Raw genomic sequence first — 25,649 nt, 5'->3', positions numbered from 1 at the left:
ATTCATTATTTTGTCTAACTTGATCAAAGTCTATATTCAAGATAGAAATTTCGATGACTTTCCCTGATATTTCCAGGGTTCCAAGACTGTAGAACCCTATAATTAAACAACGCTAAAGCCAGTTATTGTACTTTGAAAATGTGCGTTCCATGTCAGAATGTCTGTTTTTGTTTTGGTCTGTGTGACTCTGCCCATTGCCAGTTTACCCAATAGTATTTTGACACCCCGGGTTGCCAGTTGTTGGAAAACACAGCGTATTGCAATCATGGGAGCCAGCAAACAAACTGGATCAAAGATGGCATATTAAAACGCAGATAAAACAATTTATCAGCTTACATTGTGTAAGGACCGTTGCCTTCTGTTGTCAGCTGTGACTGATCCTGTTGTGTGTCAATCTGGCAACCCGTATGGGAGTTAAGTTTAAGGAGGAGGGAACAGGAGAAACAACTCTCTCTAATATTTTGAACGTGGACCGCAGTACCCATTTAAACCACTAGCTGTCAATATTATATACTAAACTTTTAATTTCAATTGTCAATCGATGCAGCTTTATTTGTGTGCGCTCTACCGCAGAGACAAATAAAACAGTGTTTTTATAAAGAGAGTTCGGTCAGGTGCAGCCCGACCCAGACGAACCCAAACTGACCCTGATCCTGTTCCATCACAGACAGTCTTGTCCAAGACTCCCCTAGTGGTTTACTGGCTGTCTTTTCACTGCAAGAATGCTCCGCTTGCGCTACAAAGTGGATTGTGTGGAAACTTCTTTCTAGACATCAAGGGAGGTTTGGTGTTTGGTTTGATAAACGACTGCTGCTCTGTCTAAACTCCTTCTGAGATGAATCACTTCCCAGAGAGGAGGAGAAGAATAGGTTTGCTCATCATGTTTTGTGTTCAGGAGAGTTGGGGTGTCGTTTTTCATTCGATATGGAATTATTCTTAAAGCTCTGCTAGCATAAATCGTCCACCCACAACATTGCTCGTCTCGGAGGAGCATTTTGGAACTCGAATAAATGAACAAAAAATAACAAATTAATCCGTCTGCCATGAGAATGTGATTATTCACGGTCTTTGGCGTTGGATGGAGTACAAATTCCTCAAAAAGACAATCAAATAACAAACTTAAATGTTACTTAAAAACTAAGCATGTGTCTGCATGGTGAAGTACTATTATTTCTATACTAATATATATTAATAAATAATATATATGTAGTACTTATTAATGGTTTTATTTACCTTTTTACTTTTTTTTATTTAATAAAATTTTATTTCAAGTTTAGCAATTGTAGTACTTAATAATATTTTTTATTTTAGTTTTATTATTTTATTATTTATCATATAATATTTTATTTTATATTTTTAACAATGACACTTTATGCATGCATATGTGTGTGCATATTTATTAATGTGTGTGTTGCAGATAATAATATAGAAAGTGTATATACTATTAATATTTTTAATGTTTTTATTTTAATTACCAAACGAAAAAACCCATATTTTATTACATAATAAATATGTCTGTCAAACGATTCAAATAATTTATATGATATAAATTATATGAATATAAATATATGCATGTAAATACATGTAAATATTAAAAAAATATATATACTGTATATGTGTGTATTTATATATACATAAAAAATATACACGGCATAAACAAATAAACTAGATTAATCGGTTGACAGCACTAATTTTTAGTATTTCTATGTAGCTTTATTCTTACTTCAGTTTTATTCATTTTGGAATATAGCACAAAAATCTATGAAAAAATAATGCATAAACATAAATGTTTTAAATATAATTACTATCAAATCTTGCATTTATTTTCCCAAATCAAGAACCGATGCTGTCATGTTTGTTCAGTAGTGCACGGTATGACTTTTAGAGCCGTCAATCATTGCTATGACATCATAAGCGTATAGCGTGAGTCGCGTGTAAGAGGGTGATGACAGGCACATCCTTTCAAACTAAAATTTCCCCCTGAATATGTTCCACATGATTTATCCTCTGCTGGGACATAAACCAGAGGCTGACCGTGATAGCAAACACCACAAAACGAATACCAGCCTTCAGAGAATTGCAGACTTGGGCTATTTAGGGAAACCTGCATGAAAGCTTGTCTTTGTTACATTAAGCCTAAATGAGTTTTTCACATTCACAAATTGAGACCTGCTTTATGTCTTTTGCTCACTTTGTCATGTAATGCTACCATTTCAGCTTACTTTGTCATTCTATTTTGCCTCGGCAGTATAATTTTAAGCTGTTTAAAAAACATTATGCTCTTAATTGTGAAATATATACTGGATTAAAATAAAAAGTGATGGACTGCAGAATTGCAAAGTGGTGACACATTTGGCTTCACATAGCAAGTCACATGAAGACATTAGCATGCTAGCCTGAGTGTGCTATAGAGGCATTAGGTTAGCTCAGAAAAACTTAGCAAGTGCAAGATATAAACTGAGAGAAGTAAAAATAGATAACACTTTATTTTAAGGTGTAAAAATGGGGACATTTCAAGAGACTCAAGAGCTCCAGCCCTTGGACAGAAAATGGAAAATGAAAATGTCCTTAAGTGATCCTCACTTTAGCTAATGCTAATGCAGCAATACTTTTAAGTGCTCCCTTTGTTAAAAGCTAACTGGACCATGCTAACTAACCAAACCTTGATCATTTGTTGAATACAGACAAAACAAAGTGTTTCTTTCCTTTTTCATGTAAGTCTGTCCTAGCACGAATAAAACAACAAAGCAGTGAAATAGTGGGAAAAGACTGTACGGGGGGGAAATGGTTTAGAGTAATAGTGTGTTGTTTCTAGCAGCCGTTCTTCTGCTAAGCTTTCTCAATCATAGCTGTCTGTTTACTTCTCCAAGTCTTGAACGAGTGACTCTCACAGTCGATTTGAAAAGATTCAAATACCTTGCAGACTTGGAAAAGTCCACTGCCGTCTCAGACATATGGCTCAATATTTCAGAAAAGCCAGTTGAGTGTGTCATGATGTTTTTATCTGAGCCTGTTTTATGGACTTTCTTCAGGTGCTGTGTTTGTGCTGAGAAAGCAAGAATTGCGAGAATTAGAACTAGGAAATGACCTCAAATATTTCCACAGCTGCACTGTATCCAAAGTAAGGCCTGCAGCGTAACTACAACAGCAGGCTCACTTTGTGCTTTCACACCGACAGCCTTTTTAACAGAAATGAGAAAACAACATGATTTTTTGGGTTACCACGTTGAGTAATTCTTCTCATAATGCAGATAAAATGTAAAATAGTGGGAGTGAGCTGTTGAGAATTATTATTACAATCTTAATGCCTATCCCAATACTTTATTAATAAAATATAGATAATTTAATCTTTACATTGGTTTAAACAGGTTTCGTGAACACTAGCCTATTCCTGACTGGTTTTGTGTATTTGAGACCTTTGAGCTGAAAGAGACTGTGTTTGGGAAACATGACTAATATGTGCTTCTATGCAGGGTCAGGAATCTGTTTTCATTTATAAAAAGTACTTACAAGCAAACTGACTGTGTCTGTAGTAAGTCAACCAAATTGTAAAGATGCATTATTGTTGGTTGACAGCAGAGGGCTCTGTAGGTGGGTAATTTTTCATTTAGGATTATTTTATGTTTTTTTTTTTTTTTTTTTTTTTTTAAATGACAGCTTTTAATATTTTGTCAATTATATGTGATTATACCTATTTTTATTAAGAGTGATGGAATATTGTGGGTATATATATATATATATATATATATATATATATATATATATATATATATATATATGCATGTACACACACACACACACATTATGTTATAAAGAATCACTGTACCCAACACTGTCATTTTTTCAATTCTTACATCATAGCTTTATTATATGTTATAATGAAACCAGTTTTTATTGAAGAATCCTTGAAATCCACTTGATAGTAGATCAAGGAAATGGTCAGATCCATATTCCATCTCATGTGATAACTGAACCAGATGAAACAGTTTATTTTCAAGTTCAAGTCCTCAAGTAGTCAAAAGTGTACAAATGAAGAATCCCCAATAAAAATACATAAAGGAAATGAGTGAGTGAGACTGGAATGAAAACACAGACAGAGGCTCCTAGCTGGTCCTCCAAGACTCTAGGAAACAGCCTTTGCCTGAATACCTGCATGGACGATTCCTTAGGAACTGTTCCTTCATTTTACAGTTTTGATATGTAATAGCTACTCTTTTTTTCTCATATTTTAAACGTACAATTGCAGGTGAACATCTGTTCAGATCCAACGGGGACAATCAGAAACATGAAAACAGTTTGCATTATTGGTAGACTACTAGCTTTTGACAGTCAAAGGAGATGTATGGGTAAAAACAAGATATCATTCTAATTCTACAAGGAATCATTTTTCCCCACCACAAAAAAATCAACATTCTGTGCGGGAAAGAGTTTATAGCCTATACTAATTATCATAACTTGAATTCCAACAATTTCTCACATGGTTTTTTCTCTATAATTATCTTTTTTTTTTCAGTTCAACTTTTCTCATTTACTCTAATGATTTGTTCAAAACACTAGATTCCTTCATGAACAAAACCACACCGCTTGCGTGGAGATGAGTTATTGGAAAATATTATCTTTACTGACAAAATAGACAAATTAAGAGACATGTCTAAAATGCGTCATCAACATTCTGTGAGGGAAGAAGTTTATATATAAGTTGCAGAAGTACATAGCTATCATATCTTGAATTCCAACTATTTCTGACATGGTTTTCTATGTATATTTTTCCTGTTATACTTTTCTCAGTTTTGTTGCAATGCCAGCGCTCTTTATGAATTTTGAGTATGTGAACTAACCTAACTGTACGTCAGTATAAAATGGTTCCAGCACATAAGAATGATTCATAACTTGTTCATTTGAGTATTAATGAAAGCACTAAGCAAGACTGTGTCGTTTATGCCATTGTGAATCCAAACAACACGATTAAACGCGGTGGGTGTTTGGCTGTGTATGGCGGTGTGCGGCAACACTGAATAATATCCTGCCATACAAGGCAACATTCCAAAACACAATAGCATAAGCCGCTTAAAAGGAATGCTGTTGCTTGTAAATCTGGCACTATGTTTTGCCAAAAAGAAGATTTTTGCCACACTTTGGAAAACACATGGTCTTGTCTCAGGAATGGAGGGGAAAAACGACCAGAATGAACAGCAGTCTAACTCTTGCAATGATAAATAAATAAGCCTAATTTCAGTCAAATATTTTCGAGTTGTTTTTGAACAAATGTCAAGATTTCTTGCCGCACAAATTGTCCCTGACCTCATAAAAAGTTTGCTTTTTCCGCTGTGTGGCAGAAATAGTCCAGACGCCCTCATAGCAGTCAGTTGACACTGTCCAACATCACAAGAACAGAAGAATAACCGGAGGTTTACATTCACCTGCTAGTGTGAGTCACTGGATTCATCTGCCAATATCACAGATTAAAGTCATTTCATCGCACAGCAGGAAACAGAACATTAATAACAGTATAATTTCTGGAGCTGTGATCATGCAAGACCTGCATTAACATGCACGCACATATAGGTAAGAACTATAATGTTTAGATTAGTATGATCAAACATAGGGATGTTGGGTTTTTGTAATGACTCTTCGTTAGGTTACATCTTTAGCTACACCAGTAGGTGGCGACAAGGAACTGTCTTTATGAGTGAGTCGCCAATCATGCAAATCATTTAAAACACTGATTTGTTTAGTAACCAAAATAAATAAATAAATAAATGACTGGCTGAATTTGAGTAAGTACATAGTGTATAAGCGCATAGTGTATAGCATGTCAATTGGGACGCAGTTATAGTATTCGAAAAACGGTTGGTGAAAAGTACCTAGATGACCTACTAATTCCTCCCGGATTCTTAGTGCACAATCAACACTTTACTATCCCATGAGGCCACAGGAGTAGACACAACTCACAATGGTAAGTCACATGATAGTATAACAACATGGTGGATGTAGTATGTCCGGATTATATTCATACTACTCATATTCACACTCAGGGTTGGGAAAGTTACTTTTGAAATGTATTTCACTACAGATTTAAAAAGTAATTTGTAATGTATTTTATTAGATTACACAAGTTTTGTAACTTATAAGAAGGTGTGTAACACAAAAGGTCCTCTATAGAAAAAATGGAATCCACCAAATCATAGCACTTGGTTTTCCACAATATCACACAATAATGAAATTGTACTTATTTTGTCTTCAGGGAAACAGAATTAAATCCAATTCAAAAGTTTACATTTACTTTACTCTTAATGCATTGTGTTCACTTCTTGAGCATCAGTGAATGTCTTCACATTTTATAATAGTTGAGTCCCTCAATTGTTTTTGCAGATTATCAGAGTCAGAAAATCACCAATTGCAGTTTACGTTAATGTTTAAATGAAATAAATGACATTAAAATTCAAAGTTAATTACTTTGGTAATCTAAAATGCTTTTCAGCTATAAATGTGATTTGATTACCGTCCATTTAAAATATAACTGTAGTGAAATACAATTGCTCATATTTTGTATTTTAAATTAGTAAAGCATTCCGTTAATCCCAAACTTTGTTCATACTATATGGAACATACTTTTCTAACAATCATGAAGTAAGTTCACATTCAAATATAGTACTTAGACAGTACTTGATTTCGGATGCACTGACTAATTCATTTGGAGCCCAAGAGTGGGTCGTTGAATCATTTACTCAGGCGATTTGTTCAAAACACCAGATTCATTTAAAACAACACTACTTGTGTGGAGGTGAGTAAGTGCAAAATATTATCGTTACTGGTGGAGCAAAAATAGACAAATTAAGAGACAATCCTTTTTCTAAATAGTTCTACATACAACTGTCTGTTGTATAGAATTGAACAGTTACTGGTAGCCATTTACTTCCATAGTATGGGGAAAAAATACTATGAAAGTCAGTGGCTACCAGCAACTGTTTGATTACTAACATTCTTCAAAATATCTTCTTTTGTGTTCAACAGAAGAAAGAAACTCATACAGGATTGGAACAACTTGTGGGTAAGTAAATGATGACAGAATTTGCATTTTGTAGCTTCTAACCTGACTAAGGTACAGTAATGCAATCCAGTTTGGTTTTTTATATATTATAAATATTTTTGTAAATATTTAATGTTAGTTTGTAAATTATGGTAGTAAACAATCTGACGCAAGTCATCTTAAACTAAATGTCAATAACAGTCCTTGTTTGTCAAGTTATTTTAATTTTAACATGTCGTTTTTCAAAGTTTTGAATAATTAAATCTAGGCTACTGTGGGTAACTATCATAACGGAATCTAACAGCCCCTGCATCAACACCCTGGGTGGAGGCTTACGTGATCGCTTTTCTCTCTCCCTTTCTTTCTTTTCCTTCTGCCCACCTCCTTTGAGGAGTTGCCTTGCCCCTCCTACCTGCCCATAAAAGTGGAAACCATGCTGCCTGAAGCCTTTAACTACATTTCTCCTTCTGTCTTCTGGATCTTCTTCCCTCACTTCTCACTCAGAGAGAGATAAACCGTAGAAAGAGACAGAGAGAGGCCAGGAGAGAGAGAGGTGAGTGCTGTACATATATAATGCATGCTGCAGGAGGAAAAAAGAAATAAAATGATGAGTGACTTGAAATGTTGCTTTAAGTATTGATATTGATCTGAATAGGAGTGTACCTTATTTTTCCAGTCACAAAAAAAACGTTTCATGGGAATTGAATATTCAAAAGGTTGTGAAACCAGATAATTAGTTATTATAGATATTTTATTTAAAATATGTAATATATATATATATAATCCTCATTTATTTTAATATGCAATGAGAACAAACTCAAGTTGCTGTCCAGTCCTTTAAACAATTTTTGGATATGCTGATTCATATCCTGCTGCTTACCACACCTGCTGCTGTTGTGCAAGAGTCTTTATCCAGCACTTTATCCAGCTCGCTTTGTATATTTCTACAGCCACATTCACTTTAGTTTCACTTTGATTTTCCTGGCACTGGGCATCGCTGTGAGCCAGAGGGTGGCTGTGCGTGATTTTCCCAGCTTCCTGCAGCATTCAGGGCTGGATGTTTTGTCTTCAGGCTTCAGAGGATCCATTCATGTGAGCACATGACCAGCTCTGGACACTGAGGCGAAACTGTGGTGCTTGGCATCCTCTCTTCTTTCTTTTCCCCTCTTGATCAATTTCTCTAGTCCAAATGGATTGAAAAAATGCATGTCTTTCCACTTTGGGCCTGACATTGATAACTAAATTGATTAAATTTTCAATGCAATTCGACCAGAGACATTCTGGTGATGTTTTAGTGATGTTTTACCCCAAATACATGTAAAGATAAATTACATAACTGTTATATTAAATATCTTAAAATTGTGAAAAGGATTAGTGTTTAATAATATATGGAATATACATAATACACATTTTTCTGTGTGTGATTTTTTTTATACATCAAAACTATAATTTGTTATTGTACAGTATTTTGGTAAATTAATGTAACATATTTTTTTTATTAAATATTTAAAATTGTAATTTCAAGGCCTGGAAAAAGCTAGGGTATTTAATAAAAATTAACAGGAATTATGGAAATTTCTCTTGTGAATTATTATTATTATTGTTGATGTAAAAATAATAGTGTTTTTGCTAGATTCATTATATATATATATATATATATTTATTAATAGAATATATATATATATATATATATATATATAAAAACAATTATTTATTAGAAATGTCCTAAAATTGTGATTTCTAAGCCTGGAAAACTTAAGGTATTTAATAAAACAATAAAAGAGTACACTAAAATAATTAAACAAAATTTATTATTAAATGTTGATTTTTATTAAAGTCTCATTTATAGTATGTACTGTTCTGAACATGTACATTTAACAAACATTAATTTAACACAGTGTCACATGAACATCGAGGTAAAAAAGCAGGTCTAAAATACACATAACACAATTTGATACGTTCTGAATAAAGTGAAGAATTGTTCTAACTGATTCTGATTCTGTCAGTGAATAAATCATCATACCCATTCATTTCTGGTGTTTTTTTGTTGTTGTTGTTTTCCATTTTAAAATCAAATGGACCCAGTTCAAAATTAGAACTAGCTCCGTTCTCTGAGTTGTTTAGCTACGGAGCATCTTTTATCTAAAAGAAAACTTTTTTATGTTTATTTTTTATTTAATAGCACATACTGTAGTTTAGATAATGAATGCAGCTATTGTCCTGACCTCTATCTGAAGGCCAAACGCTGTGTACCATACAAATCTCCTCATCGTAGACTATAGAATTACAGGTCTCTCATTTTAAACTTAGCATCGTACAGAAACGAGAACACCAAAATGTGGCGGACCAACGATCCTCTGTGTAGAGAGAGGTTTGGCTCGCCACTTAGATTCGGTTTTGAAGACGCCAGATATCTGAAAGGCTGACAAGACTCAGGGCTGATCAAAAATGTATGCATTTATTACTTGGAATTTCTCTGGAAAAGCCCAGAGTTCTATCACAGAATCAAGGTATAGGGACAGTGTGAAGGCTGAAAGCCACTCGCTTCTGAGCGTGTCCAGAACTAGAGGACGTGGGCTTGGAATCTGACACATATGCTCACAAACGCACCAGCGCACCTCGGGTCCTGGCCTGTGTTTGCAGTGATATAAATCAACAGCATCAGTGTCCAGCTGGAAAATTGAGAGCCATCTGAGGCCATTTATTAATGCTGATAAAAAATTCAGACAATAATTAGAGATTGGGAAATTGACAGGACATGAAGGACTGCAGAGATTTTATTGGTACATATTTGGCTATGTTTTTTAAAACAGAAATAAAGTGCAGTAACCCATTGCCTGGATTCGGTGCCCTTTGAGAGCAAATCAGTATTTCATTTTGATTTTGTTTAATTTTGTTTAATTTGGGTTTTAACCAAAATTATCACAAATCTGTAAAAAAAAACAAACAAACAAAAAAAAAAAAACATGTATCTCAACATCTGTAAAAAAAAACCTCCTGCTTAATATTTACAGTAAATGAAGCAAAATTAAATTATACCAGTTTTTTATTTTTTTGCTTTTATATTCTTTTACTGTTTTTTATTTTTATATTTTCTGTGAAAATATAGAAAAAAGAAAGGTTACTTTAAATAAATGCTAAATTAAATAATATCATTATACATACATACATATATATATATATAATTTGGAAATGTTATGTATGTTTCATTTTATTATACACATGCGTTTTCAGTCTGACTTCTCTTACATGTGCAGAGACAAATACTTACCCTGTTCATCGCTGAACTGGCAAGCAATTCCAGCTGCAGTGTTGAACCGTTTCCCCATTGAGATTCTCCTCATTATCCTGTCTTCTCGTGCATTTGTCTTATGGACAACCAGCCTTTTTGGGGGACTTAAATTAATTTGTGCCATTGTAAAGCTGCAATATTCTAGAAATCGGATTTGGAATAACCAGCTTCCCTTGCTATGGGAGCTACTGGCCTTCATCAGGACAACCTCCTGTCGCTGGGTTTTAGTTACCTTATAGCAGCCTGCCATCTTGCAATCTCAGTGAAAATTAGAGGAATGCTGCCAGTTAAATAGGGTTTGTCATATAATTAAAGCCACAGTCATGTCACCCTGCAGGCCAAGACTGGTTGCCCACTGAACCTAAGCAGGGTTGAGCCTGGTCAGTACCTGGATGGGAGACCTCCTGGGAAAATTAGGTTGCTGCTGGAAGAGGTGCTAGTGAGACCAGCAGGAGGTGCTCCCTGCAGTCTCTGTGGGTCCCAGTGCCCCAGTATAGTGACAGGGACACTATACTGTCAAAAAGCGCCGTCCTTCGAATGAGATGTTAAACCGAGGTCCTGACTCTCTGTGGTCATTAAAAATCCCAAGATGTCTTTCGAACAAAGTAGAGGTGTGAGCTTAGCATCCTGGCTAAATTTTCCCATAAGCTTCTGACTATCATGACCCCCTAAACATCCCCATATCTGCTGGTTGGCTTCATCATTGTCTCCTCTCCAGCAGTAAGGTGATGTGTGGTGGGCGTTCTGTCACAATATGGCTGCCGTCACATCATCTAGGTGGATGCTGCACACTGGTGGTGGATGAGGAGATCCCCCCCTCACAATGTAAAGTGCTCTGAGTGCCTAGAAAAGTACTATAAATGTAAAGAATTATGATTATTATTACTAAAGAAATTAGCACCAGGTGCCAGAATAACACACACACACAAAAATAAAAAATAATAATAATAAAAAAATAAATTTTATTTATACTAAACTTCACAATAAAATCAATCAAAGAAATATTCTCAAAAAACTTACCTAATAATTTTATACTGTACTTCAGAATACAATTAATTTATGAAATATGCTTTAAAAACTGCCCTTCTACTCCTGTTAGTATAAGTTAAAATAAGACTAAACAGTGACCTTGAAATTTAGGAAAATGTAGGTTGTTCTCTAATTTTAATCTCCACTGAATATATAATAAAATGCCAATAAATAAATAAAATGAATAATAACTATACAGACATTGAAAAGCTAGAATGAAAATGGAATATATATATATATATATATAAACCTATTAATCATGTTATTAATAAAACCATATTAATAACTCTTATAATAGAATATTATTGATACCCAAACATCACTGATATACAGTAGATATAACTTATATTTAATTTATTTTATTATTATAGTGTTTTATTTATCACAATGCATATCATAATCTTAAAGATACTACCCGAGTCCATCTTAATGGAAATTAAGTTTTAGTACCAAGTGGCTGAGATGGAAAAATATGATTTTCTTGAAAGGTCAGCCATAACCTTTCCAAATGAAATGGAAAAAAAAAAAGAGAAAGTTTAAAAATGTAAGTATTTTCTTCCTGACCTTTTCAGGCACAAATGACACCCATTCCATTTTTATACAGGAGACAGGAAGGCTTTCTGCTACCTCATCATGGTTTATATACTGCCCAAAATCTCTTATTCCCACAAGACAAAAAACATATGGTTACATGAAAAACTTCCCTTTGACCTGAGAGAAAAGTGAGTGTGTGAGTTACTGAGTGAGCGAGAGAATGTGTTTTACAGCAGGCAGCAGTTCTGGCTCACGGTCCATTCTGTCAGCTGATTCTGCATTCCACTGTCCTGTGGAATAACTGCAACTCAAACTCAGTGTATTTCAGCAATATCACACCAGCAAGAACGCCACCACACTGAATTCCTAAACATTTTCATTTGTGCATTTAGCAGATGTTTTTTTTTTGTTTTGTTTTATCCAAAGTGTAAGCGATTTATGAAATTTGACAAGGAGCCAACAATATTCAGTATATACAATGCCAGCTTTAACAACTAGATTAGGAAGCAAGCTAGAGAAGAGGAGAAATGCAATTTTTTTTTTTGTTGTTGTTGTTGGTGGTGGTGGTGAATTACTGTACTTCCAGAAGAGGTGTGTCTTGAGCTGCTTTTTGAAATACGTTCTCAGCATTTCAGGTGGAGATTGACAGCTCATTTCCTCAGAGAGGAAAAGAGAGGGTCAATGTGCTGGAAAGGGCTTTTCACAGCGATGCAATTAAAGAACCATTTTTTTTTATTTTTTTTTTGTGCCATCTAAGGATTTTTATGTCTAAAGAACATTTTAATAATCTAAAGAAACCTTGTTCAACTATATGGAACCTTTTGGGCGTTTGAAAGTTTCCATAGATGTTTAAGGTTCTTGGAATCCTGTGTGTGAGAATTGTACTTACATCTGTTTCATGGGAGAAATGTCTTGAAACTTTCTCTCACTCTTCCCATTTCCAGAGAAAGCATGACCTGTAGTAATTGGTAAGGTGGGAACACAGATTGGTGTGTGTGGGTGGGTGATTGTGTGTATTTTGGCATCTTATGCTGTTTACTGTCGGCATGTCATTATCACCATAATGCTGACTGTAATTTATACTGTAAAGTTCTTCAAATTCAGTAGCCAAATCTGAAACTGCAGCTCCAAAATACTGCATCATGAATCCATTTGTCAGCGTTATGGAAAGCAAAACCCTAAGCTGATACTTTCTTTTTTTTTTTTTTTTTTTTTTTTACCATTTATTCCTTTTTGCACAGACAATTTTATCGAAAGTAATTTACATTGCATTCAGGGTATACAATTTATCAGTTCATGCATTGCCTGGGAATCCAACTCATGACCTTTGTTTTCCTTCTGTAATGATCTACAGTTTGAACCACAGGAATGCATCTGTACAAATTATCAGTACTACTTTAAAAAGGAGCCACTTTTGTGTCCGTTCCATCTTATTGGGTTTCACTTGGCATGTTGCAGATGCTTTTTATCCAAAGTGTCTTCTGGTAATTTTATTTCATTGACTATCACCCCTGAGAAACCTGGGGGAAAAGTGCAGGGTTCCCTTTTGGCATGATTTTACATGACTTTTCCATAGCCCTTCAATTTATTTGTAATTTAGTGGATCGTTTTAAAGTGATTTCCAATCGTATGTCCGTTTAAAATTATTTATACTTTTCTCTTCAAAAATATGACAAACATCTTGATATTGAAATGGGCCTTAATGGACAGTTCAACTTTTTTATCCTCCAGTTATTAGCTAGAAACATTTACTTTCCAGTGAGTCATACAAGCAGTTGCAAACAGTGAATTTGATCATGCTGGCTTGCTTTTGGGTTTACATTTTACATTTTACAATAAGCAATATTTAGACAATTCAACATTTTAGAGCATGGCAAGTAGATGGATGTATGTTCTATAGACACATTAATGATATACAAAGTTTTATTAATTTACCAGACCTGATATGGTTTTATAATCTTATGTTTACAGTTGTGAAACAAAAGTGTCTCAATGCAAAAAAGTACTGGGTTCAGATCCCGGATGAACCCCCGATTTAGGTTTAATTTTTGGACACAAAAGTTGCACTTAAAATGTCTAAATTTCATGACAAATAACTAAATGGCATTTGGAAACAAATTAGGCAAATGATGCTTATATATATATAATTATAATCATATATATATATATATATATATAAAAAATTATATATATATATATATATATAATTATAATCATTAGAATTAATGATTTTTTTTTAATAAATAGACACTAATGGCAAAAATCATAGAAAGGCTCAATAATAATGTAGGGCTGAGCATATAACCTTATTATGCCAACATTGATTATATGGTTGACACCCAGCATGCTCTTCTTTATTTGTTTATTGTGAAGTGAAGCGAAACATCTGGAAGCAGTCAGAAAAGCAGGAATGGAAATTTGATTATATTAGAATCGGGGCAGGGCGATAACAGAGCTGTGGCATGAAACCAAGGAGACAAACGCTGCGGTTATAAATTTTGGCCAAAAGAGCAGAGGAAAACATTGGTTCCTGCTCTCTGCAGTGGATATGTAAGGTTGCTGTTGTGTCGGTTGCTTGTCCTTGTGGTTTTGACCCTCGCTTGTCAACATATTTCTTGTTTGACCTTTGGCTTCAGTGCCATTTTTTTTTTCTGGCATGCTTGAACATCCAAATGTAGGCCAGAGGGAACAATGTGAGAAGCTTGTTTCAGCCTTGTGAATCTGATAAATAACATGGAAATTCAACCAGGCCAGGTTGTGAGTTGTTGGGTTCAGAATGAACGGAAGCTTTTAGGAGCCATGTTTTTTTCCCCATGACCTCTCCTGAACTGCTTCACTTGAGATTGTTTTGGCATCTCCATGGTAATTTATGCTGGGTGTGTACCATGAATGCAAATAAGAGCTATTGATTATGGTATTCTGTATCACTTAATATTTTTCAGACATGGCCAGCAGTAACTGAGAAATGTTCCAATGGAATTAGGCTGTTTTGATGCCCACAACATTTTTGGATTTAGAACATTGGATGGACATTCACTTTGGCTTGCCAGTCTAGTCGAACACAGAAAAAGAGTTGTTTTTCTAAAGTGAGAGTTCTAGACTGAACATAGTCAGCACTAAGAATGACACAAGATCCTCTGAAAACAAATCACTGGGTGGAGTCATAATTTATATTAGGGAGGCCTGAGAAATGAAATTCATTTCTGAGGAATGAAATGTTTGGTTTGTGTTCAGTGCCCAATGAATGAGGGAACTAATGAATGAATGAATGTCAAAGGATGTGATGTAGCCTATGAAAAGAATGCCCCTTAAAATAACTGTCTATTGAATAAATTCATTATTTGAATTATTATTTGAATCCATAATTATTATTTGAATCCATTGGTTCAAAGACCAACCCGTCTATATCTGATCATTATTATTGTTATTATAATTTAAATGCATAGATTAATACCTTAAAAAAGGTCTACGCTCTCCCTTAGATGAACTGAATGCAGATGATACTGGAGTAGGTTTAGAGATGTGAAAGAAGTGGAAAGTATCTTTGGAATCACAGTCAACCTGGCTGGCAGCATCCCAAGAAAAATGGTTTATGTGTTACTTTGTCTTTTTTTTCTATTCATGCTAGATCAGTCAAGATCTCCATTTACAGTAGCTCACAAAAGGAAATCAAAGCTCTGGCATCCCACCCACACACTGATCCCAATATGTCTGCATGTATTAGAATAAAAAACCAACTCCCTAAAAAGCATTCCAGCTTTTAAGATTTTTCCACGCTCAATCAAAGCAGGATGCCCCCTCCATTCTGGGGTCGGCTCAGGTTTAGGTTCACGTTTTGGATTTTAGCACAGCTGTCGGCTGGGTGCTAAAAAGCCAACACTTTGTAACTGAGTGGCTGGGATTCCCATTCATCACAGTTTCAGGACAGACCTGAGAGGATGTGGCTCTCAAGAGAAGAGAGAATGATCAAAAAAGTAAGAAAGTGTTTTTTGTGCCATAGTGTTCTGCTTGTTAGACGGCATGATAATGTGTGAACTTCTTTTGCATTTGTGTTACTTGCAGTGTTAGGTTTTGTAAAGATGGCATCACATGGTTGCAGTCTACATTTTTGTGATTCTAAATTCTGATTATTTTTAAGCTTTATGATGCACAAAACACTGAATACAAAACATTCAATAATGGGATAAGAAACAATGCTAACAGTTTGCCTTTTCTTCTGTTTTGGAGAAAGTAGACTGTTAGCTTTCCCATTGATTTCAAAAGCAGTTGCTCAGGATTATTTGCAGTCAGATGTGTAGTTAAGACACCTTGAGCTAACAGTATTCATATGTGAGCAGTTACTGACCTCTAATGGTCATGTTTAAGTATAACAAATGTATTACCTATGTAGTAGGTCTATGTTAATGCAAACAAACTGATTTAAGAAACTTCAAATATTAACTTCAATGTGCATTTTTTTTTAACTGAGCTTTTTGCATAAAATATGGGGTAATGTGCAATCAGTTGGTCATTATGAAAAGATGCAATCTAGACCTGAAAATGAATATTGTAAGACATCAGTAAATGAATATATTTATATCTTGTTGTTCTAAGAAAAAGTAATATACTCCATATACTGTTAGAAGGTTCTAATGTGGTTTGTTTGATGCTGATTTTAATTTTGGGGGTAGTTTCTTCTGTTAGTGACTAGACTAATAAACATTTGACAAGCCCCTTTAAAAAAATGAAATAAAATTTCAGAACTAATATTAATAAAATATGATTTTGTACACAATGGGGTTTTTTTTTAATTATTTACTCGATTCAGAAATATTGAGACTTTTCCTTGTTAAGCTCTGAATTGAACGGACATTGCAGACTTTGTAAGGGCGACATATTATATATAATGCAGATGTCAATAGAATAACTTGAAAAATTCAGTAAAAATATTGAGTTGGAAGAGCATTGTAAAGGGGGTCATGTCATGAATAATACAATTTTCCTTATTTTCAGAAATAAAAGATTGTTATGAAACTCTATTTACTATAAAAACATATATCTTTAGATGCTAAGGTGTCCACGCCAGTTCAAAAAGACCATTTATTGAAAAACAGCTTGTTCTTCCATAACTTGAACTGAAACAGATGAATGCAAGACTGTCCAATTTTGTTATTTTAACAGCTACTAGTTGTTTGGAAACTTCTGCTGACCAGTTAATAGAAGCTAGAAGTAGGATGGATGATATTAGTACTAAATATAAATATATGAGAACCGATAGTTGATTTGTCAGTCATGTCCTTATGGGTGTTACACTGTCTTCTCTAAAACAATGTGAAAGGCATAGAATTGCTTTCAGTACACTTTAGTCTAAGGGAACTGCTAGCTTTCCTGTCTTTTTTCAAGACAACTAACCTTCTTTCCTGTGCTCTATTTCACAGGACATGGCTGGGCCTCTCCTCTCTGCCCGCTTGTTTGTACTGGTGGAGCACCTCTGTCTGCTACATCATATCCATGCAGGGGCATTTTATGGTCACAAGCCACTGCCCCAACAGCACCAGCCTCTGCCACAGTTACCTCTTCTGTCACATGGCAATGAAGGGATACCCCAACAAATAACCCAACACCATTACCATGGAAAGGAAACACCACACTATGGAAATGAGATGCCTTTGCTTCCACAGTATGCAAAAGAACGTCCACAGATACCCATGCACATGGGTAAACCTATTGTAGGAAAAGGTTTGTTATTTAGCAAATTCCTTAATCATTACTTTGCTTGCAAAATTCACTCCACAGGTTCATTTAAAATAAAAGGTAAATGCCTGGCTATACTTTACTTTCCACTTTCCGTCTTGTGCGCAGCTGTGTCCGCACAGCTTTCAAAGTATACTCAACCACAGATGAGCGTGGATGGATGAGTTTGACACGTGCAGTACCACCTAGTAGACTCGTTATATCTCAACATTCAGTTCATGACTGTGCTGCTGTACGTGGACTGTCCACATGATCACAAAAATTGGGCTGGACATGGACAGTGTGTGCATACATCTGCAGACACTTCTAATAATGAAAATTGCATCACACGGACAGTGCGCAGACCGTTGCAGAACGCGGATGGCCAAAGTATACTTTGTGCTTAAAGCTGCAATATTGACAAAAGCTAGCTGATAGAAAGCATTTTTAAACTTTCTGATATGTTAAACTCTTGAAAACAGCTGCCACCAGATTTTAATGAGGTTTGGAAGAGTTTTGCGTGTTTGTGTGGTTTACTGGTAGTTGATTTTTGTTTAATCAAATTTTGTATTCATTAAATAGGTTAAAATAATACAGTTGATTCATATTGAAAATATTTTGGTCCAAGAAACCAAAATATATTAAATTTTATATTAAATTTTCACTTTCAGATATGCAAATAATGTGTAGTTTATGAACAGGTGACATTACTGTGACCATGACTGTTACATTTTTATTTATTTTTTTCCAGGTGAAACCATTCCAAGAGGAGAGAAAGGTCCTCCTGGTGAGCCTGGTCCAATGGGACTTCCAGGGCCTATGGGCCCTCCAGGACTTCCTGGTCATGGTATCCCAGGACCTACAGGTAAACCTGGTCCTCAGGGTCCACCAGGACTCCCAGGATTTGGAAAGCCAGGAATGCCAGGTTTACCAGGAAAACCTGGAGGTATAGGATTACCAGGACCGAAGGGTGAGTTGGGACCAATTGGTGGTGAAGGGCCAATAGGAATGCCAGGACCTCCAGGTCTTCCCGGGCCACATGGCTTACCAGGTGTGTCAAAACCAGGTGCACAAGGACTTCCAGGACAACCTGGACCTCGTGGAGAACCTGGACAGAAGGGCTTCCCTGGGATCCCTGGTGTCCCAGGGCCAAAAGGTGAGAATGGGAATGGCCTCCCAGGACTGCCAGGAGTAAAGGGACCTCCTGGACTTTCAGGACCACCAGGACAAGTAGGACTTCCAGGAGTTGGCAAACCAGGACTGAATGGACTACCTGGGGCTCCTGGAGGCCAAGGTAAACCTGGTGCACCTGGAGAACCAGGATTGACTGGGTTCCCAGGGGAGAGAGGACCGCCAGGGTCACAAGGACTACCAGGCTTTGGAAAACCTGGTCTGGATGGCTTGCCAGGGAAACCAGGTCTTCCAGGTGGAAGGGGCGAGCCAGGTCCATCTGGTTTACCTGGCAATCCAGGCTTGCCTGGTTTTGGCAAACCTGGGTATCCTGGACCTAAAGGTGACATAGGGCATGGTGGTTTGCCTGGCCCCCAAGGCCCAAAAGGTGAAAAGGGTCATGGTGGTCTTCCTGGAATGATTGGACCACCAGGGCCAAGTGGCCTACCAGGCCCTCCAGGTCACTTGGGACAACCTGGAGGAATTGGTTTCCCTGGTCCAAAAGGAGAGGGTGGTGCAGTAGGACCTAAGGGACAACTTGGTCCAAAAGGTGAACCTGGGCCTCCAGGACATCCAGGCAAGCCAGGATTCCCAGGAGAATTGGGGCAACCAGGACCTAGAGGCTTACCAGGTCCCATAGGACCTAAAGGTGAATATGGACATGCTGGCTTACCTGGACTACCTGGAGCCCCTGGAAAGCCTGGTGCAAAAGGAGAAGTTGGATTCCCAGGAGAAAAAGGCCATCCAGGGCCCATGGGAATCCCAGGATTAATGGGTCAAGCAGGACCAATAGGCCCACCTGGTCTACCAGGCCCAAAAGGGGAATATGGACCACCAGGGAAACCTGGAATGCCAGGTGAGGGAAAACCTGGGCTTCCAGGCCCAATAGGGCCATCTGGTATACCCGGACCTGGTGGGCCCCCAGGACAACCTGGAATACCTGGTCCTCCTGGCCCACCTGGCCTACCAGGACATCCTGCTCAATCTCCATTTATTGGGCAAATCCTTCCTGAGACAGGTCCTGGGCTAGATGGGGCAAAAGGTGGTTATAAGAAAGAAAAACCTGGAGGAGCCATTATTGGTAGGAATGGCATAGAGATGCCTGCTTTTACAGCTCAGCTGACAACACCATTTCCTCCAGTTGGGCAACCTGTTGTCTTCAACAAGATTTTATATAATGGCAACCAAAATTACAACTCTCAAACTGGCATCTTCACTTGCAAAATACCTGGAATTTACTACTTTGTCTACCATGTTAATTGCAAAGGAAACAATGTATGGGTGGCATTGTACAGGAACAATGAACCAGTTATGTATACATATGATGAATACAAAAAAAGTTACCTGGATCAGGCATCAGGTAGTGCAGTGCTGCCCTTGCAAGTTGGAGACACTGTTCATATCCAGTTACCATCAGACAAAGCTGCAGGACTTTATGCTGGTCCATATGTCCACTCATCATTCTCTGGATATTTGTTATATCCCATGTGAATTTGTGGGATAAAAAAAAAAAATCACACATATAAAATCAATGCTACATTTTTCTAAAGTAACCTGTAAGTGCCATCAGTACAGAGTCACTTGTTAAGTTTGAATAGAAAAGTATGTTTGTGTGTTTTATGCATACACATAATTACATAATTTGAAACAGTCTTACAGCATCTTACATTATCCGTTCATCCATATGGTTAGCACTTTGTTAGAACTCTTATCACATTATTTATTTGCATATTTTCTATTGTTTGACAGTATATTGATTTTATATAGATGGGGTCACACTTACTACATATCAATGTAAAATCATGTGATATTGACATAATGAAGAATGTTCAGATTGTTGGATATGCACTATTTTTCTGCTGTCTTAGATTCTCATTGTGCCATCTCAATGAACTTCAAGAAAGTATGTGAGCACATAAAAAATTCTATGTTTTTTTTTTTTATATTTTGCTTTTCAGTGATCTTATTAACCAAAAACATCATTAAAATACATATCTGAAATGTCCTGAACCTTACATGTAGGTTTTTTTTTCACACCCAACTGATTTGAGTAGATCAGATCATTGTTTATTAAAACAAACTCAAGGGTACTGAATAATTTTTAATAAGTACAATATCAGTATATACAAGTTGATAAGGCCACATGGACACTCTTTTCAGTTAAATTCAAATAGTCTTAGGAACCTCTCTGTAATTTATTTTTAGTTATACTACTGAATGACTAAATTTGTATATGTGCAAAAAGATGGTGGGACACAAAAAAGAAGGAATTTATTCTTTGTTATTTTTGACAATGTTGCTAAACTGTTAAACAAATATGGAGTAAAGATTTAATGTCATTGTTGTTGTTTTTTAAATAAATTTAATCGTCTAAAAATTGTGTGGATTTGTAATTAGGGAATTCCACAAACAATAAAAAATCCCTGCTTTCAATCTTTATGTTGACCATTATTTTTGGAATTTTGGATGTTTTACACTTAGCCAGACACTGAGCTGCTGCTTTTAAGTAGTGTGCAATTTCTGGAAACCTCAGAATGCCAAATGATCAATAATGATTTAATTAACATGATGCGTAATTTAATAACCATGTATGTTCATCAGTTGTATCAATCCACTCAATGCAAATCTATAAGAACTCTTTTCCAAATCATTGTTCCCACTCCACGACAGTGAGGGCGATATTGCATTATGTCCTGGCGAACGCACGTGTAGAAGAAGAGCTATTTTTGCTCACGTTTCTACTGTATAAAGTGTGTGAAGTTGCTTGCTGGTTCATGTTGAAATAAGGTAGGTATAAAGTATGGGTGTTCATAAGTATGATATATAATGATGTGGAACTTCTAATTTGTAACACTGATTATGACTGTGAATGAACGTGTATTATGTCTCGTAGAAATCATATTGTTACTATACCGGTAAGAAGCGTAAGCAAAAGCCGTAGAAGTTGGATTGAGTGACTATATTACTGAAATGCATTGTCAATAATTATTTGTAAACTAATAATTAACTAATAACTAATAGTTAAATCGTGCTACGGGTGGGTGAATATGTCTAGCTATCTATCTATCTATATAGATAGATAGATATAAAACCAGCTGTTTTACAGTTCAGTACAAGGTCGAGAACAAAAACTACAGCGAAGAAGAAGAAGAAAAAATAAAAACGTATGTACTTAACTAAAATAGGATAAACAGTAGGCAACTTCGACTGCGGACATGGAGGTTTTACAGTTTTGCATTTGCTTTAGTATAGTTTGGATGAAGTCAATATTTTAGACAAAATGGAGCGTATTTACGGAAGCGATTGTTCTACATTTGCATGCAAGCAATAAATGTAGTATTCACGGTAGAAATAGTTTGCAATAGCCTATAATCTGTGGTAAAATGCTATTTTGTTTAATCTGCATAAGTTTATTTATATTCCATGTCTTTTTTCGTGGAACACAAATGGGATTTTGAATGACAGTCACGGTCACCATTCACTTTCATTATGGAAAATGCAATTAAAAAGAATGAGTCTGTCAACCTTCAGCATCCTGCCATTGTGTTCCTTTTTGAACAACAGAGGAAGAGTAAATTGTGACGTAATTTTCGTTTAAGGAACTCTTCGGCTTTCCCGCGGTTTGTAACGTACGCGTTGGCTATAATTTATATACTTACATCATATACGCTTGTTAAACCGTAACGCGAGTGTAGGCTACAGTTCGCCTCATATAAACTTCTACACTGAAGAAGTGAGGTAATTTACCTAGTTTACTTTTACCTCAGGTTGTGGACTGTGGAGGGTTACCATGGCATCACGATCAGGACCGCGAGCTACAGGAACAGACGGAAGTGACTTTCAGCACCGCGAGCGCGTGGCGTCACACTATCAGATGAGGTATGTGTGCTATAAAATAACATAATTAGTAATATTTGTGTCTTTTATTTACAGTGTCCCGTGAGCAACATTGCTTATTTCGGTTGCACAGTATTTAAATTTAAATAATAATAATAATAACGAATAGAAAAGAAAATCCAGTTTTTCATTTGAGAAAAACGTGGTATGCACTTGTAGTACAAACCCAAGTAGTGAAATGCTTTAAAATAAATGAAAACGAAAAATCAATGATAAAGGAAAGTAAACTAGTACATGTAATCCAATATATTAAGACATGATGGGGGTTTTATTAGGTGGAACAACCCCCTAAAATACTATGAAAATGCAGTAACTCTGATCCTGTTGCACTGACCCTTCTCAATCTCCTCAGTGTGGCCCTGAAGTCTGAGATCAAGAAGCTGAACATCGCTCATGCTGTGGTCTGGTTGCTTGTAGCAGCACAGGTGGTGGTCAGCCAGCTGAACTTGGTATCCCATAAAGTGGTGGCCTCTCCGTACCAATGGGAATACACGTATCTTCTGAGCATCATACCTACGGTCTTCAGTTTCATGGCTTTGCCAAAAAACAACATCAGTTACCTGGTCATCTCAATGATCAGCGCTGGGCTTTTTTGTGTCGGTCCTATTCTTTATGGAGGGATGGAGATGTTCCCTGTGGCTCAGCAGCTTTATCTGCACGGCAAAGCTTATAGGTTCATCTTTGGTTTTTCTGCTGTCTCTATAATGTACTTAGTTTTGATTATTTCACTTCAAGTGCATGGCTGGCAGATCTACTATAGCAAAAAGCTGCTGGATGCCTGGTTCACCAACACACAAGATAAAAAGAAGAAATAAGAGACTGCTGGAGAATAATAGTTTGTCAGCTGCTTATTTGTGTCTTTATTTACTCTTCCTGATGGCTCTTCAATCACATACGTTTTTATGATTACCTGACTAAGTATTTTGAGCCTATGAGGAGATCAGATTCGTTAAAGGATGTTCGGTGTCAATCTTCTCATCCACTGGCTCTTGGCCCAGATCAAGACGTCACTGATGTCCGTTTCTGCTTAGGTTTGAACTGCTGGCTTTGTAATCTCTTTCTGTTTCCACCACAATTCAACATTCAACAGATACCTCAAGTTGTATTCATAAGGGATTCATTGGGATCTAGGCACATCTAGGAAATGTATCCTCAATAATGAGGAATCAGACGATGTGTGAAGAACAACAGCAAAAGTCCATTTACTAAAATAGTGTGTGTCACATAATCTGCACTTTCCCACCAATCAGCTTTCAATAAAATCATCAGAAATTATTTTTTGTCAGTTTTGAATAAATATACTGAAATCATCTAATGCTTTTGTTTGAGGTTGTAATAATATGTAACTAAACAACAAAAATAATTTTTAAGTAATAAGAATAAAAAAGTAAATGAATATGTTATGACATTGTAGTTTGTAAGCTGCTAGATGGCTGCTGAAATTCCACACTTCTTTATTGATGGTAAATTTGTAAATTTGTATTCCCTCTGGATTAGTTCTCTGGTTTGGCTTAAAGGGTTAGTTCACCCAAAATTGAAAATTAGCCCATAAATTACTCATCCTCAAGTCATTCTTGGTGTATATGACTTTCTTCTTTCAGACGAGTCCAATCAGAGCTATATTAAACGTTATCGTTGATCTTTCAAGCTGTTTCATGCCACTCATCGGGTGTTGCATGCATCAGTCTAAAAGAAGTTAAATAAAAAGCGCCCCCCAAAAAACGCGGAAACACAGCGGAGGGATCAAAACAAAACAAAACAAAACAAAAAAACAGTCACTAAGTAGAAGTACAAAATGAGGATTTGTAAAAGAAGAATGACGGAGGATTTTGATATAAGCCAAGAGGAGACTGGTTTTCTTTTGCTAAAGTAAGGAAACTTTGTTCTCTTTGCTTCTGTTAACAAACGTTGGTTTTCACGAGACTCACTGGCGCAGCGCTGACCTCATACGTCATCCGCCCGGAGCTGCTTCCGTGTTCAACTGTTGGTGCAAGCTACATTAAAGTGATTATTACGTATTGAATATGGATATTTTTCTTACAAAAACACATCGATTCGTTACAGAAGGCCTTTGTTCACCCCCCAGAGCCATGTGAGACACTTTTTTTTTTAAATGGATGGGCGCTTTTTATTTAACTTCTTTTGGACTGATGCATGCAACACCCGAGTGCCATGAAACAGCTTGGAAGATCAAAGACAATTTTTAATATAACTCCGACTGGATTCGTCTGAAAGAAGAAAGTCATATACACCTAGGATGACTTGAGGGTGAGTCATTTATGAGCTAATTTTCATTTTTGGGTGAACTAACCCTTTAATATAAAGGTTGAAAAAAAAAGTTGATAATTATGAGTACTACAGTTTTTAAGCTTAATAATGGTATAATAATGCACCTCCTTTTTTCTTTCTCTGAATGAAACAACAAAGGGTATTGTTTTATAGAAATGGTCAGCAGATAATTAACTAAGGTTGGTGTGTTGCTAAGAAGAAACAGTTCACCCAAAAAGGAGTTTCTTCTGTTGAACTCCCATAGTATGGGGGAAAAAATTGTATGGAAGTCAATGGCTACCCTCAAATGTTTGGTTACCAAAATTCTTCCAAATATATTATTTTGTGTTCAACAGAAGAAAGAAATTCATACAGGTTTGGAACAACATGAGGGTGAGTAAATGATAACATTTAAATTTTTAGGTGAACTATCCCTTCAAGGGCTGACATTAGGTTCTACCATGTGTGTTTGATTTATGTAATTCTTATAAGATATCATAATATGTAAATGTATAGATGTTGTCAGTTATTAATAAGAAACTCATAAAAAGTGCGTTTAAGATATTAAAACTGTATTACCTAGGCTACTGTAGTCCTACATTTTTTAGGTCTCACCAGTACACAAGTGTCCAGTACATGAGTAGCCAACAAGGCAGCAGAGTTGATGTAGAGGTTTCTAAGTGCATCCTCCATCACTCTAATGGATGCACAGGTTCC

The 25,649-nt window shown here is 36.1% G+C and overlaps 2 protein-coding genes across 2 annotated transcripts; both read left to right on the top strand.

Annotated features, from left to right (window-relative positions):
• Positions 1-7,430: 7,430 nt before the first annotated feature.
• Positions 7,431-21,200, top strand: LOC122141515 (collagen alpha-1(VIII) chain-like). Its single transcript, XM_042749071.1, has 3 exons — positions 7,431-7,583; positions 17,303-17,603; positions 18,349-21,200. Exons 2-3 carry the CDS (start codon positions 17,306-17,308, stop codon positions 20,256-20,258), a joined length of 2,208 nt encoding a protein of 735 aa, XP_042605005.1. The 5' UTR covers positions 7,431-7,583; positions 17,303-17,305; the 3' UTR covers positions 20,259-21,200.
• Positions 21,201-21,411: 211 nt separating this feature from the next.
• jagn1b (jagunal homolog 1b) lies at positions 21,412-23,939 on the top strand. The gene is made up of 3 exons (XM_019081860.2): positions 21,412-21,554; positions 22,535-22,646; positions 23,017-23,939. The coding sequence occupies exons 2-3, from the start codon at positions 22,558-22,560 to the stop codon at positions 23,477-23,479; spliced, it is 552 nt and encodes a 183-aa protein (XP_018937405.1). The 5' UTR covers positions 21,412-21,554; positions 22,535-22,557; the 3' UTR covers positions 23,480-23,939.
• The last annotated feature ends 1,710 nt before the right edge of the window (positions 23,940-25,649 follow it).

Source organism: Cyprinus carpio, chromosome B22 (assembly GCF_018340385.1).
Source record: "Cyprinus carpio isolate SPL01 chromosome B22, ASM1834038v1, whole genome shotgun sequence".
In the NCBI taxonomy this organism is placed as follows: domain Eukaryota; kingdom Metazoa; phylum Chordata; class Actinopteri; order Cypriniformes; family Cyprinidae; genus Cyprinus; species Cyprinus carpio.
The sequence above is the reverse complement of the archived record's forward strand: the minus strand, read 5'-3'. Positions and strand labels throughout refer to the sequence as shown.